At 43.6% G+C, this 16,336-nt stretch overlaps 1 protein-coding gene across 1 annotated transcript in view; it reads left to right on the top strand.

Moving 5' to 3' along the window:
* Nucleotides 1-10,809, top strand: part of ADAM7 (ADAM metallopeptidase domain 7) — a 44,946-nt gene extending 34,137 nt beyond the window's left edge. The window contains exons 18-22 of the mRNA XM_010948610.2: nucleotides 538-616; nucleotides 1,135-1,240; nucleotides 1,617-1,710; nucleotides 6,128-6,184; nucleotides 10,729-10,809. Of these exons, the coding sequence (XP_010946912.2) occupies nucleotides 538-616; nucleotides 1,135-1,240; nucleotides 1,617-1,710; nucleotides 6,128-6,184; nucleotides 10,729-10,809 (417 nt within the window). The remainder of the gene's footprint in view (nucleotides 1-537; nucleotides 617-1,134; nucleotides 1,241-1,616; nucleotides 1,711-6,127; nucleotides 6,185-10,728) is intronic.
* The last annotated feature ends 5,527 nt before the right edge of the window (nucleotides 10,810-16,336 follow it).

Genomic DNA, 16,336 nt, shown 5'->3' with positions numbered 1-16,336 from the left:
AAAGCTTTTGAGAAAAAACAATAAAACCCTTTTTTTTTTTTTTTCCACTCAATTAAGACTGTCTGTTCTTAACCATTACACGATGCTCTTTGATGAACTAAACATCTTGGCATCACTTTTTTTTTTCCCATGTTAATATTATCTCGCTGTTACAAAGCCTAGGTGGCATGTCCTCCTTGGCTATGATACGTCCAACTCTAGCAGGGGCTCTTCATTTAGTAATATTGATGGCTTCTAGAAAGATAAGTCAAACCATCTGGCTCACCTGGTTTTGAATTTGTCAGAATCATTCTCTTGTTCAGAGGCCATCTTCAAAGATCCCTCCTCCTTGTCTTTCATTTGCTATTTTTTTCCCAACATTGATTTTGGTAAGCAGTCTAGTTAATCAATAATCAATTAAAAATTCACGGGTATGTGGGTGTGGGTATTTGTGTGTGTGTGCATTTGATGGAGTGCTAGCACTCAGCTAAATCAGGTGCAAAACAACAACCTGTATGTTAGCCATTTGATAAGTAATACGATTGACGGCTCTTCCAGGTGGATGGCGGTGAACTTGAGTGCCAGTGTGAGGAAGAGAAGGCGCCTGTGGACTGGGAGGAAACCTTAAATGTTACCAGTGAGCATCCTCGGTTAATATAACATCTTGCAGATCTAAAAAGCCTAGCCAATGAGGATGTTTTTTGCTTACACGCTAAAAGTCTACTACATATATATTGTATTTCTGTATGGATTTGTATGGTCTTTTTGTTATTTTGCGTATTTAAATACCTGAGTTTGAATTTACTGCAATTGCCCGCTTTCTTAGAATTAATGTATATTCTAGTTACATTTGGATTAGCTCTTCTAAGCACCCATAATGCAGTAAGGTCTTTGCTATAGTCAGTGAGTAACTTGCAAACAAACTTTCCTGCTCATTGTGACTCCTTTAAACACAATGGAGTCTTGGATGGAGTGTCATCTGCTAATCATTTGTACAATGTTTTGGCCTTTTAGTTTATTTAATAACTGGAGGAGGGGGAATTAAAGTCCTTTAAGGAAGGAAGAAGCAGGATTGTAATCGCTCAGTTAAATGCTAACATTCCACTGTCCCAGCCTTGAGGTCCTGGCTGAAGCACGTGTCCTTTACCATTGCAGATGTCTCCATCCTCGTGGTTGTGCTCATCCTGGTTTTTACCAGTGTTGTGGTTGTCACGTTATTAATTCGTTACAAAAAATGTATCAAGTTGAAGCATGTTCAAAGGTATGTCTGTATCTTCTATGCATTGAAGGGACCATTACGGGTACTGTGTAAGCTTTATGGTCATGGAGGATGCTTGACAGGGGAAGGATAAGCCTTTTACTGAAGACCAAGGAATAGGAGTAGTAAGTCAAGATTTCACACACTTTGTTCTCATTCAAATGTTTCTCCCAGTGGCTTCCAAACCTTGCGGCACATTGGAAGCACAGGGGATTTTTCACACACACACACATTTACTAATTTGGGTTCCTCCCTCAGATTTAATTGTTGTAGGGTGGAACATGAGTATCGGTCTTTTCAAAAATCTCCTAGATGATTGGATATTAAATCACAGGCTTATCCCACAGCTGATGTCAATGTTCATTTTCCTTCTCGGCAGCCCACCTGGAGAGACCCTGGGAGTGGAGAACAAAGGATACTTTGAGCAGCAGACAAGGACCGAGCCCATCTTACCTGATATCCACCCTCTACATGTAAGAAAGTTGCATTTGCAGGAGTTCATTAACCAATATAAAAAGTAGTCGTGTGTGTGTTTGAAATGGAACTATCCCCTAAGCTAAGTGAGGTCAGAGATGCAAAAGAACAGTCTAAGATAAAGTCTAAGACAATACCAACAACCTCTGTCAACACGTGGGGAAGGAGAGGAAGGCAGGAGACCAGGGAAACCAAGACACTATATCAGAGCAAATGTGTTGGTTAAATAAAAGATTAACTTGTGCACCACGAGAAAAATGTACTAACGTAAACCGTATTCTGGGTTATAAAACAAGTCTTAATAAATTGAAAAGAAGCAGGATCATACCAAATACATTCTAGACATAAAATAAAATTATATTAAAAATTAGTATCAGAAAAGTATTGGGAAAATCTTTTCCTTGTAAAATAAAATTAAAATTAAAAAAGTACAAGACGAAGTTACAGTGATGAGAGATAAATATTTGAGGTTCAAAATATAATCACATGCAAGGAGGAGGTTGTTAGTTTAAGGATGGAAAGTAGCTGATTTGGGGGGAGGAAGTGGGTGGCAATAATGATAGGTAACTTGAAATGGCCAAGTTTTATTTCTTCACCAATGCAGTGAGTACAAGAATATTTGCGTCAAATGGTTCCTTAAGCCATGATCTTGTTTTGTACGCACGTTCTTATCTGTATTGTATTTTCCCATGAAATGACTAAAATAAATAAAGGAAAACAATGCCAGTGATTAGTGGAGACACAGACAGTGAAAACTCTCATAAATGCTAATGAAAGTTTAAATGGAACAACTGGTGGGTAAAATTGATACTCTGTACTAAAACTGACCCTAGGCATTCCCTGTAATCCAACGATTCTTGCCACATGAATATCGTATTGCCGTATGAATCCATCCAACAGAAATGCATATGTGGGTATATCAGAAATCGTCCACAATAATGTTCCAACAGCATTATTTGCAAAAGATGAAAATAATACAAATGTCTAATCACAGTAAAAGGGGGGAACAATTCATGATATATTGAAACAATGGAACGCTACAGGGAAGGAGAGATGGACAAACTACTGACATCTACAACATACCATTGTATGTATGGACTGTCGCAAACGTACCGTTAGACAACACACCAAACCCAAAAGCAAACTGTACGATTCAACTCATATAAGTTCCAACTGACAAAACAAATCTATGGTCCTGGAAGTCAGGGTCGTTGTTACCGCAGGGAAGAGAGGATCTTCAGAAAAGCTGGCCAAGTTTTATAAAAGTTTTGATCTAGGGAGGGGTTGGCTGCCCGGACATGCCCATTTGTGAAAATTCATCCAACTCAGCACTTCCACTTTGTCCATTTCTTTGTGTATATTTCACATTCAAGGAAAAGTTTATTAAAATAACACCCGTAGCCATGTGTGGAAACCTAAGAAAAAAGCTGACAATCCTGTAGGAGACCCTGCAAGGAGTGGCCTGTTTAGTGCCTTTAGCTATGGTTTCCAGTGCGTTCAGCTCACTGGGAAAAAGTAAAACGTGAGTGCTAAGAAACTACAAAGGCATTCCCTTTTTAAAAATGTGTTAACCAATGAAGAACGCAGTCACAATAAGATTATACCAATGGGAATGTCCACCAGGACCAAAGTCTCGAAGGATGCATGGACTCACCATTGTTAGACGCAAATGCCAGTGGACATACAATGGTGCTAATCTCTTACAGTCAGGACTTGTGTGGTTGGTGGTGGTCTCACTACACAGCTCTAGGTGTTTTGAATACTTTGCCCCAACGCTACATGTTTCAGAAGCCCTGCGTTTTTTACTGCACGATATTGCAGAGCATGCTCCCCGGCTTCCCCCAGAAACACATGTAACAGCAAGGCTTCTACTGAACGTCTATCAATTACCTCGAGGGGGACAGTTAACTTTTCCCTCATTATGTGATGGTTTATCATGGTTACCCAGTAGTGCTTATTATTATGCCAGTGGTGACCCCAGGAAATAAGTCTTCATTGTCCACTCAAACGAACAGAAAATATTGTGTGATCATTTTCTAAGCTTACCCTGAGATTTTCTGATACGAAAACAGAGGATGCTAATATCAGGTTTAAATAAGAAGCTGCATGTAAATGCACTTAGCACAGCGTTTGGTATATATTTAGCACTTAATACGTGTTAATTATCTCCTGTGCGTCATGTGCTGTCGAAGTTACTTTCCTAAGTACATTTTCTTGCAATTAATATGCAGAACAGTTGCGCTCTCAGAGAAGAGGGTCAGGGGAAGGGGGTCTGAGGGTGTGACCAATGATAGTAAACACCAAAGCCAACCAGAGGTTCAAATACGGCCCTCGGCGTGCTTGTTACACGTCTAGAGGACAAAATCCTTGAGGGCTTTTGACTCTTGTGGTTAAATGAGGGAACTTGGATGAGGAGCTTGATAAATATTTGTTAAATATATGAATGAATTTAATTCACTGTATACCATAATATATTGTAAATGTAGATTGCATAGGAGAGTTTGGAACCTCGAATCTTTTTTAGGTTGTTTGTATTATTTGGCATAAAATTATATACATAATAATGATTTAGCTGAGGCCTATTTGATATGTTAGTTAAGGTTAGTTTCCCTGTGGCTTGGGAAAGGTCTGCGTTTGGTTTTTTTCCCGTTACATGAATAATGCTCAGTTATTTTTTGCTCTGACACCCGGGGCCTCTCCTAGGTCTTGTTTCCCCTGAACCTTACTTTCTAATTGTACTGACATCACTGGGGAATAAAGGAAAGCACTCCAGAGAGGGTCGCTCAGCCAGGCCCATCAGTGCTACAGCAGGAAGTTCTGGAAACCCTCAAAGACCACGAAGGTCCAAAGGGGTGGAACTGGTTGTGGACTTCCTGGGATTCGGACCATCAGGGATGTTAGGGTCTGGAGAGTGATAGACTAGCCTTGTGCTACGCACATCAAACCACATAAAGAAACACTCCCTCTCCCATAGGTGTGCTTGCTTTACCGACAAGTGCTTAGGCTCATCCATCACAGGAGCACCACCCAGGGAAGAACACTGTCTCTGTGTGTTTCAATATCTGTAGATTTCCTAGGACTGTATTCTAGAGATGAACGTTTATTTTGTAGGCTTGGAAAATAGTCCTATTTGCTTGAGCACTAAATGCAGGTTAATAGTGTCTTTTCTCACTAGCAAAGAACTGCCGAGCCCTTGGAGAGACTTCCAGGCAGGTTTTCAAGCCCGCACTACGTCACGCTGGTACGGTCCCTCGGCTCCCTTCTGTCGGTTGTGTTGGTCTGTGTCCATTTCAGTAATAATCTTGGTGCCACATGGACGCTCATTGGTTCCTTGAAAAGGTCCAATAATATTACACAGCTCTCTGATTTGAGGCAGAAATAAGAATGTCCTCCTTCTCAGCAGCACTGGGATTAGGGTGGGGAAGAGCACGGTGACTGACTGACGTTCGCTTTGTTGGATACTGTCTTTCTTTAAAATGTTCATCATAAATTCTTGGCAATGGTTCCGACTTTTTTTTTTAAACCACACATTAACATGTTACATACTGTGATCACAGAGTTTATCTGTGTCCCTTAAATGTTGCTCCTGAAGCAGGTGCCTCACTCTTCTCGCCTGACTTCTCACCCGGGTTCTCAGGGGTCAAACCCAGTGATGGCTTCTCAGGGGCCTCCATCGGCGGAGGGCTTCCCACTAGGAGGGGTGTTCCCTGAATCAATATTGATGGGACAGAAGCGACTTAGGTAGCTTAGCACACACATGCCTTAGAGGCTGAGCCAAAACAGGAGCTATTACAGGGTGTCTAAGATCTCCCTAAGCACTGGGGCCTGTGTCTACGTATCCTCAAGGGCACCGTGAACACTTCTTACTCAGAACTAGGCGTGGAGAGCACCGAGTCTCAACTGTATCTTTGTTAAAATCAGCAATTCTCATTATGCTTTCTTTACTAATGGCTCAAAGGGTGTGATTAAGATGGTTTTCAATCTGTGGTTCTGCACAGAAGCCTCCGATCACACAAGAGGATCTCAGGATGTGCTGCACAGTCGAGGGGGAGGGGGACACTGAACGGGCCTGTCTCCCCAGGCCCTGCTCGACAGCACAGTCCATTTTTAAACATTGGTTTTACTGGGATTTCAACTGAGATCTTTTTGAGTGGAAGCTCTAGTCCTTGAAAAATGTTTGGAAATCTCTCACCAAATACACTGCTGGAGAGCGTCACAATAAGGCTAACAAGGAAAAACGGTTTCTGAGAAAACTTCACTTAACCGGAACTGTCCTACCCCGCCCCCCTCCCCATTCCATAGCAATTTACAAACTAAGACTTTTCATGGATCAAGAAGAGGTGGTCTGTGCATGTACGCGTGTCTACGTGTGGTATCTGGTTCTGTTCCTGACACAACAAAATCTATTTATTATAGAAACCTGCAAGTAAAGAGCCACGAGGAATCACCGATCCCAACCAAAGTGCCCAAGTGGTAGGTTCCCGGGACAGATGGTTCCCTCCGTTTCATTTATTTGTTTACTTATTTAAGTGGAGGTACCGGGGATTGAACCCAGGATCTCATGCATGTTAAGCACACACTCCACCACTGAGCTATAGCCTCCCCTCCCTGCTTCCGTTTTAAATTTTTCAAAAGCTAGCATCCTTTTGTGTTCTTTACCTATTCATTGATTGGCAAGGTCTTATTTCAAAAGATGTGGATGGCTGAAACGTTTTCTCTGATACGCTTAAATTTCTAACGGGTAATTCGGCAGTGACTGTTCTAGACCACGAGTTTTCAACCTGACCGCGGGAGCAAGCTAGTGTTCCACAGCGTTAGAGTCTGAATGCAGATTAGGAATAACAACAAAAACAAAGCCTCTTTCTCTAACTTTTCTTGGCTAGAGGACACGTAACACTTGGGTTCTCATGAGATGTTTTAAAGGACAGAACAGTACTGGTAATCACAGAAAAGGTATTTCTTTACATATATATATATATATATGTGTGTATACACACATTGTAATTTTATTTGCAATTAAACCCCAGTGAAGCTGAAAAAAACAACAAAACGAAAGAGTCATATTCCCCGCCTTGCAACATTATTTGTCCTTGGTCTCCAGCATAATACACCCTTTTTGGTTTCTTCTTCCTCGAATGTCTATTACTTCTAAGCCTCCTTTCCGCCTCACAGAGCTCTTCATCGTGGGGGCGGGTCCCAGGTCTTCGCTGAAAAGGTGTCCTTTCTCATGGAACAGTCTTTCCGTGATGGCAAAGTTTCCACTTACAAAACCATAACGGGCTGTACTTGAGGGATGATTTCACTTTCGAATTATTATGCCTCTGCTAGAAAATGCATCCAAAAATTGTGAATTTTTGCCAAAGGGAGACAAAAACGAGCACTGTTTGGCTGCATTTCAGAATTTTTGTATTCATTCCTTCCTTCATCCATTCATCGACTTTTGTCGACTTCCTGCAGCGTACTAGCTTATATGACGCTTTCCCCTACAAAGCATCCTTACAAGAAATCCCGCCCCATACACTCTGCCCGCTGCGGCGGAGAAAGAAAGACATTTCTGCTGGTCCTTTCATTCTCATCCTGGAGAGCAGAGGGAGATGCTTCTTCGTGCAAGCAAACTATTTGACTTTCCATAATGAAGAACAGAATGATTTTCTTTCTGTGTGATAAGCTTTCCATTTTATAATAACTGCTTAATTAGCTAAGGAGATCTGCGGAAACCGTGGATATGTGGAGTATATACAACAGAATCCAGGCAGGCTACCGTAATTCATAGATATAAATGAGTATCTGAACTATCACATGCTTATAGATTTTATGGAAAACAACTTGTTCTTAACCATCTGTTTTTATTTAGAGCTTGAAGTTGGATATTCAAAATGGCTGTGCAAGGCTGGGGTGAAGATTCTGGATACAAGATTTCCACAACCTTCTCTACATATTTGCTGCACTGTTACTGGTAGTTTTTCAAATGTTCTTTCTATCCAAGCAGACAATTTCGAAGAGGAACAGCATCGTTCTGTAATAATTACCTGTAGAATTTACAACCTGTGGCGTAGGCATATGCGATCAAAAAATACCGTGTCGTTTCCCCAATGCTCTTTAGCTTAATACAAAAATAAAAGTTTCCTTTCTCTAGTATTTTCTTACAAATTATTCATCTCATTACTTTTTAAAAAAGAAGTCAAAACTTGGAGGATAGTAAATTACCCCCCTGAGCCTTAAGAAGCAAAACATCTCTTATAACAGGTTATCTCTTTGGGAGCAGGAAAGTGCTCACCTTAATTTGAACCTGACATAATCACCATTAATTATGGCTCAAGTGAAATTCTCTCCTGCAGAAATGCCAAGAAAGTCAGCGCAGGAAACATCAGACCCCACTAGTTAATGTAAAGGTAGATGGTTGTCTTGCTCATTTCCTGTTGGTGAAGGAGGTGGAAGAAATGTCACCGTAACTACAAAATCGTTCTTCAACTTTTGCGACGGTGACAACAGCGGACATGAAACGTTCCTGGTAATTCCCAACGCCTAGTATTTCTTTCCGAGTTCTGAAACTTTTAGAATTCCTTAAGCACTTGACAGAAATGTCAGAGGCTTACAAGACTTTCAGAAAACTAACTCCAGCAGAGAAGAAACACTCACAATCCCCACAAAGGGCTTTGAGGTCCTTACAATATACGGGTTTGGACGCGGAATGTGCCCTGTCTGCGCTGTCCTGTCCCCTCCCCTCCCCATCAGTGGATTACAGTGCCTGGGGTTGTCCTGGGAACGATTTCAGCATTTTTCAGTTTCTCATGCGGATGCTTCTCAACATGCTCTCTTGTGTTCTCTGTTTTCTTTTTTGTTAAAACTATATGCAGTTATTGTCTTCATTTACTGAAATAAAACTTCCACATGCTAAGTGCAATTGTTCTGATCCGGTTAAATAAAGGCTGCAAGCCAAGGACCAAAGCCGGCTGTTCTTGGGGAATTTTGTTGCTATGCTGACAGTCACATGGGAGGAGAGACTGAGCTCCCCCGAGGGCAGCCGTGACTCAGCACTTTAAACCCAGTCTGCTTTCAATAAGCATCTGCTGTTCCAATTAAAACCACGCCTTTGGGAAAGAATCCTGATAAATGCACGCTTGAAGCAAAATATGCTAATTGAGACATTTTATGTAAATTTTTGAAAAAAAGAGAAATTCTGTATTAAAACCACACAATAACACTCTGATGTCCAAGAATGAAGGGATGGTCCCTGTTTGCCTGGACAACACACGTGTTGATGAAGCTATACATTTTGGTGGTATCTCATTCCCCCTATGAAAAAATCACTTTCTGGATTTGTCATTTTTCTTATTGTTCCCGTATTTCTTGGGAAAACTCCCCATCACCACTTACTTCCTCTACCTTGGGCTCAACTTTCAGCTGACTACGCATTTCTTGTGATTTTTTATTTTCAAATTTCTTCTCTGTCTCCAATTATGAATATGTCTGGAATTCCCTAAGTCTTCTTGCTTCGTTGCTTCCTGCTGAAACAATCACTCTAGACTCCTACATCTACCTCCCTGTTCTTCAAATAATCCCCGGGGTCCTCTGACAGTCAGCCTCCTTTTAATTTCAGGTAGTATTTGCCGTGGGTCCCCCTGCCCCAGGCCTTAGAGACCCTCCCTACCCTCCTTCCAAATGCTGCTCGACATCTTCCAGATCCTCTTCTTCCAATACTGTCGACCAATTAGGGAGCATCTTCACAGCCACCCCTACGAGTGGTCCCCTCGCAGGTTCGGTTCTTTCGCTGCTTATAGAGCCACTTATGAATTCACAGCCCTAATCTTTCTGACTCTTGTCACTTTCCAGGATTTGAATCCTTTCCCTTGAAACTACAACTGTTCGCAGGACTCCTGTTGGGAACGGACACACCTGCTAACCTACTGTCTAGACCCACTGTCTAATGATCTCTGCCTCCTATTCGGCCCCTGCAAATGTCTTGCTGCCCTGCCACAAATAAGTAACCCTTCCTGGTGTGAGTACTCACCTAAACATAGCCTGAGCACGCCACAGTCCTGGGCTGCTGTGTCTTGGGGAGCCGGGGTGTCCCCCACAGCTGGGTCATGTGCCCTCTGCGCATGATTCCAGGTTTATCTGGAAGCTTACAGGGCTGGAACTTCAGAACCCATCACACGCACTGCACCTTCCAAGACCTTAATCTGAGTTTGTACTGACATTTCTTTGAAGACATTCCGTGGGCTGCTTTGGGTTGGGGAGCAGGAACTCAAATCATTTATCAGCCAAAGTGCCTACAGGAAACAAATAGGACCAAGGTGCATCTTTGTAAAGCTGAGGTGGTAGTCACAGACAGGGTGTGAGTGGACCAGCCCGAAATGGGATGAGGGGGACGTGGGCGTGAGAGGAACAGGGCGGGTTGGATGAGCCCCTCACTTCTCCCCAGCTGCCTGGGGGTGAGTACCCGAGAGAGAGCACCACAGATGAAAATCCAGAGAGGAATGAAACTTACTGAACTTTGCGGGCTCCCAGTATTTGAACAATACCTCTGCCCTAATCTCTGACCACTGAGTGATGCAGAACCAGGGAAACTCATAGCAAACGGCATAAAACAGAAACAGAAAAAGTCCAACTGAACAGAGACATTAGTGGCTGTAATTGCAGGGGGTGGAGGGCAGTTTAATTTCCCGCAAGTCCTTTTAAAAATTCTCCAAAAAAATAAATCAGTATCTGTATTTGTTACAAATATTCTATAAATGATACGGTGTCAGGGAATCTCAAGTATATTTTTACATCAGTTCTGCCAGGAATGCAGTGACGGTGACCCAAAATAAAACAAAACAAAACCAGCATCCCCAATACAGCATCCATTACAGTCTTGTTTTGGTATCCACAGAGGGTTGATTCCAGGACCCCAGAGCACATAAAATCCTCCCGTGCTCAAGTCCCTTACCCAAAATGGCTAAGTATTTGCACATAACCTATGCACATTTTCCCGTGTACTTTAAGAAATTTCTACTTTTTTTTTTCATCCGTAGTTGGTTGAATCCCTGGATGCGGATGGAACCCGTGAAGACAGAGGACTGGCTGTATTCTCAAATGCCACCGGCTCCAAATAGCCATTTTGCTTTTTTCTCAAGGCATCGGTACAGACAGGTGGTTATGGGATTAAAACACACACACACTGATGGGCTGAAACTGGGAAGTCATTATAAAGGTCATAACCGCCTGATCACTGTGAAAAACGTGTGGCAGTTTAGTCTGACAATTTATCAGTAAATTCCTAGAATGGCCACTAGGTGACGACATAGCATACTAAATCTCCGAGCGGACAAAACAGGACGATTCCATCCCTTTGTCAAACAGACATCGGCCGTCCAGATCATGACTTTAAATAAACTTGTTAAAGTCCTGCCCCTGATTATTAAGAAAGTACCTGGGTGAATTTTGCAAGACACACTTCCCTTTCTGCCAGGGGTGATGCGTTGAGGTAAAAAATAGGGACCATATCCCTGAACAAAAGGGAAACCGGCAGCCTGAAAGCTTTGACTGGAGATTTTTAAACTGCAGAGATAAATCCTATTTAATCTCAGTTCTGAAATCCAGTCTTCTCAAGGTTGACCTGTCAATAGCCCCAAAAAACCCAGTCTCCCAAAGACCACTCTCAGTGTCTAGATTTTGCTTCTGTTGTTAAATTGTATATTATCTTTTTTTTTTATCGAAGGCCAGCAGATTAGCCACCGCTGCCATGGGAACTTAAAAAGCTCCCTCTTTCCCCGGAACACATAATGGACAGTAAGTGTCAGGAAAAGCCGCAGCCGGTGTGGCTTACGTGGCTTTGTGGCGGACCCTTGAGGACAATGGATCATCACCCAGGAGTGGGAAGTGTTGGTGAGACTCCTGGGCTTATTGGAAGCTTCCTGATCACTTTCGAACTGAAGGTCGGGCTTTTAGGAAACTTGCAAGCCGTTATGTAAGGAAGTGGCTGCCTCGTGGTCTTGACAGACTCCATTAACATCTTTCTCCAGGAAAGGCTGTAATCGTGAGCTACACGTAATGGGTATTGATTGCTAAGAAAAGAAGTTACACATAACTTTAAACCTCCGGGGTCTCGGGGGATGACAGACATGGAGAACGAGGCCTTCAGCGTCACAGGAGTGCTCACAGGGAAGGAACTGCGCAGGAGCCGGCTAAGAAAGTCTTACATCAGTGGGTTCAAAAGCCAGTGCTCTTGCTTGCGGATACCAGAGATTTGCTACAAGGAGAGAAAACAGCATTTATTTGCTGAGTGCATACTGTTTGTTAAGTGTTATTCTAAGCACTCCGTATGTATTATTTTATTGAACTTGACTGTCTGAGTTAACAAATATTAATATCATCATTTTATAGTTTAAGAAAATCAAGATCATAAGTCAAATAATCTGCCAAGAAAAGAGAGAGAGCTGATCAAATAACATACTTGGGACATCAACCCGGAAAGTCTTAACTTCAAAGAGTATGCTTTCGATCGCTACCACGCTGCTGGGGGAAATATAATTTTGCTAGGGAAAGAGCACAGGCCTCTCCCCGATTCAGACTCATGTAAAGGGTATTAATATAGCTCACTCCCACTCTCATGTTCCATCTACCAAACATTCCCAACCTTTGCAGCCACAGGAGCGATGATTACAAATTGTTTACACAGCAAGGAGGGAGAAGGGAAGCCAGGCGGCAGGCATCTCGCGATTTAGCCAGACCCTCGTGGAGATGCTGTTGTCCACGGGGGCGCTGTGTTTCGGGGATGCTTGAACACCTTTCACCATTCTCCCCGCCACTCCCTAGGGGGCGCTTGTGATCCTGGAATCTTCTATGCGTTTTACAGCTACTTCAGGTTCTGGAAGATGCTTTCTCGACAGAACAGGGCTCTGCCTGGGTGATGCTGGGGTTCAGCTGAGCTTGGGAAAGCTGTCTGATGCTGCCCCCCCCATCTGTGTGCAGGGAAGGGAAACCAGCAGAATTATTAACACTTGGTAGCAGCCGGTGGGTCAGGGGACGGCAGGCGTCAATAAAGAGGCAGAGCCCTCTGACGAAGGCTGCTTCTTGCTTTAATAAAATAAAGACTGCACCAGGTGAGGGGTCACCTGCAACAGCCAGGGGAAGAGAGGGCACCTGCACAGCACCCTTTCAGTCTTAGGCACCTGCTAGCCTCTTACACACTTCTCATTTGATGTCCACTGCAAAGCTCTGTGATGGGTATTATTTTACAGACAAGGAGTTAAGGATAAGCTGTAAATGGCAAAACGGAAATCTGATCATAGGCCTCTGACCAAAGCCACGATCTGAACTGTGACCCATTCCGGGGCTGAGACTGACCAATGACGCACCAGTGTGACAATGACGTCACAGGTGGCCACTGAATGACCTAAGAGTTTATTCCTGGGAAAGGTGACGGCTTTGATCTAGAAAAGGGCTGGCCAATGAAGTGCAGTGGGTGGGCCCGGATTTTTGCCATGAAGCAGCAGATACCAATTTCACCTTCACATCTTCTCCAGGTTCTTCAAAGCAATGATTCGAGGGAAGGAAATATTTAGAGGTCTGTTGCCATTCCAACAGGACTCAGAAAAGAAATCACTGGATACAAAAATGCAGACGATGCGAATCAGCCAGCATTTGAAATTCATTCTCATCCACATTTAAGCTCTTCCACTCGCTCACCTTAGTAGGATCAGCCTCTTGAAAGAAAAGTTTATGTTGATGACTCAGGAATGGTGAAATTAATAAAAGAAGAAACTTGAGGTGCTGGCTCAGGGACCTGCTACTTCAGGTCCACCGGGGAAGGTAGCTGGAGATGAGTTTGATCTCAGAAATGTGCGTGAGGCTCTCTCTGAAGAGGGACCAGAGAGTAAGACGGTGTTGTCAACCACAGTCTTCAGGCTGCTGAGGGAAGGAAGAAATAATCTTCCAAGTAGCACACTGAGCAAATCTGATGCCTCATTACTGAGGCACTGCCAAGCAATTCAGAATAGAAATCAGTCCATTCTGTCTCATTAATGCTGCCTTGGTGATTTAACAGGTTCCTATGCTGAAAACGTCACCAGCTGGACACTGCCACTCAATAGCCCACCTTCAGAAATGAGCTGTCAGGCACAAGCCGAGTCTCATACCACACTCCCCCTCCTGGGTTCACTCGAGAGAACACGCAGAAGAATGATACAAAGGCAGGGCCACACAATGTCATTCCCAGGGTCACAGAGCAGCCAAAATATAATCTATTTCGTTAGGATCCTCCTCTCCACACCCTCCTTCGATGACTCTTCTAAAAGCAAACAAGCAAAACTAGAAACAGAGACCAACAATACTTGCAGATTTCAGAGGGGAAAAAAATGGAATAAGAAACACCAAATAAATAACAAATATGGATTGATACCATTTAGGTTCTGCTTGTTTAATTATCCACTTACTCCATCATTCGTCGCGTGTTCATTGCGCACTTGCTGCACCGGATGTGTTGTTCTAGGAACATGGGGGTGTACAGATGTATGGAGCTCCGCTCTCAGAAACCCAAGCCTCAAGGGAAAGCAAAACAGACTTCTAAATGGATAGTCATAAAAAAATGTGATGGGAGGCGCAAAGGAGGGAGGCAGTTAGGGGACTGCCTAGGGGAAGAGGAGGCGTGCACCGTTCAGTGGAATGAAGCAGCCTTTGGAGAGGCAAATTTTTACCCAGATCTTCACGAATGTGCAAAGGTTTGCCAAGCAGAGAATGAGCATTCCAGGGGGAAAGGGAGGGTCTGTGGACACTGGCGTGTAGGGGGTCTGTTTATAGTGAGTGGTTAGGACAGCTGTGCAGGATGCAGAGGAAAGCGTGATGTCATGGTGTTGGGGGAGAGTGGGTTCTTGCCTCGTGCAGGAGAGAATTCAAGAGCAAGGCATGGTAAAGGGAAAGCAAGTTTATTAAGAAAGATGCACACTCTATGGACAGAGTGTGATCTGTCTCCCTCAGAAGGGAAAACAGCTTAGGAGATGCACACTCCATAGGCAGGATGTGGGCCGTCTCGGAAGGCAAGAGAGAGAGCGACCACGAGGTGTGCTGTTGGGTTTTATGGGCTCCGTAATTTCACGTGCTATAGAGTAGAAGGATCACTCCAACTACTTTGGGGAAGGGGCAAGGATTTCCAGAAAACACGCCCCCACAGGCCCGCTTTTGACCTTTCATGGTCAGCCTGGGAACTGTTGTGGTGCCTGTGGGTGCGCCATGAGGCTCAAGGTCACCTGGAAGTCGAGTCTTCTGCCACCTTGGTTCTAACCAGTTTGTCTGGTCCTCCACTGCTGTGTCCTTCCTTCAGTGGCTGTGCCCTGTCCCCTCCCCAGCCACCCCTTCACTGGCAGGTGGAAGGCAGGCTGCAGAGAGTGTCCTGTGCTGAGTTTATCTTAAAGGCCATGGGACTTATTAAAGGGATTTAAATAAAAGTGGCATGATCAAACTTGTCTTTGAGGGAAATCAAAGTCAATCATCATTATGGAGGGTGGATTAGAGAGGAACTACTGCACTGTCCAGGTACCAAGCTGCACAGAGACTGGGGATGGCAGGGACCGAGAGAAGAGGATGCTTCACAAAACCTTTTTCTTACCGAGCGAGGGAACAGGGACGAGGTAGAGGGAAAAGCTGATGTTGGCTTCTAGGGTTCTGTCCTATGCAGGTGAAGCTTCGCTGGCTCCTTCACCAAGAAAGAGGATGGAAGTGGGAGAACCAGGCTAGACTGGAGGTGATAAGGAGCTAAGTTGGAAGCACTTTTTAATTGTCTATTATGTATAGTGAATTAACAGGATAATAGGAGAGAACTGGGGGAAATGACCCAGAAAAGTTTTCACCCCCCTCCCCACAAAATGGTGACTTAAAAATATTTATTCAGTTTACTCAACGAGTATGCTGGAGGCTGACGACCCGCGAGCAGCACCCTGGACCAGTAGCACAGGGTTGAATGCAAGACAGGCTCATCAAACACAAGTTTAGATTCCAAATAAGTGTATTACGTTCTCACAGGTAATGAAAATAAAGCCCAGTGGAGTTAGGTAACTAGTGGAAAATAACTGAGATGCTGAGAATTCTGGGGATTAGGACCCAGTTTCCCTAGATACATGTGCAGCCCCTGCCCAGCCTCAGACTCATTGCTGGATCAGGAGAGACTACAAAGCTACAGCCCAGGTTCTCCCCCAAACTCCACAGATCCTCTGATTCTTCTTCCTAAGCCCAGGACACAACTTACTCCGAGGCCCAGTAAAAGCATAGCAAGGGAGGGAGGCAGGGAAGAAGAGGCATTCTATTTCATGGACACTTAACTGGTTCTATGCAACACAAAGTTCTTGTCTCTCCATCTGAACAATTCCAGCTTTTAGCATCTTTTGCACCTTCTATGTCTCCACTTCAGTCTTTCAACATAGGGAATACAGGGTTAATCAGAAGGTGAACTGGAAGTATACTACAGAATACCAAAAAGTTCTGGAAAACTTTTTTTTTTAACTTTTTGATTCATTGCTGCATTGATTAAAAAATAAATAAATAAAATTTTAAAAAAGCAAGGGAAATTCTCAAGAGTCCAGAAACAATGAGCAGCATGAATTCAGAGATATAAGCAAAATAATGCCACTTTTATCACAACTTCAATTT

This window comes from Camelus bactrianus, chromosome 31, assembly GCF_048773025.1.
Source record: "Camelus bactrianus isolate YW-2024 breed Bactrian camel chromosome 31, ASM4877302v1, whole genome shotgun sequence".
In the NCBI taxonomy this organism is placed as follows: Eukaryota; Metazoa; Chordata; class Mammalia; order Artiodactyla; family Camelidae; genus Camelus; species Camelus bactrianus.
Note: the sequence above shows the minus strand (reverse complement) of the source record. Positions and strands in the feature narration are given on the sequence as shown.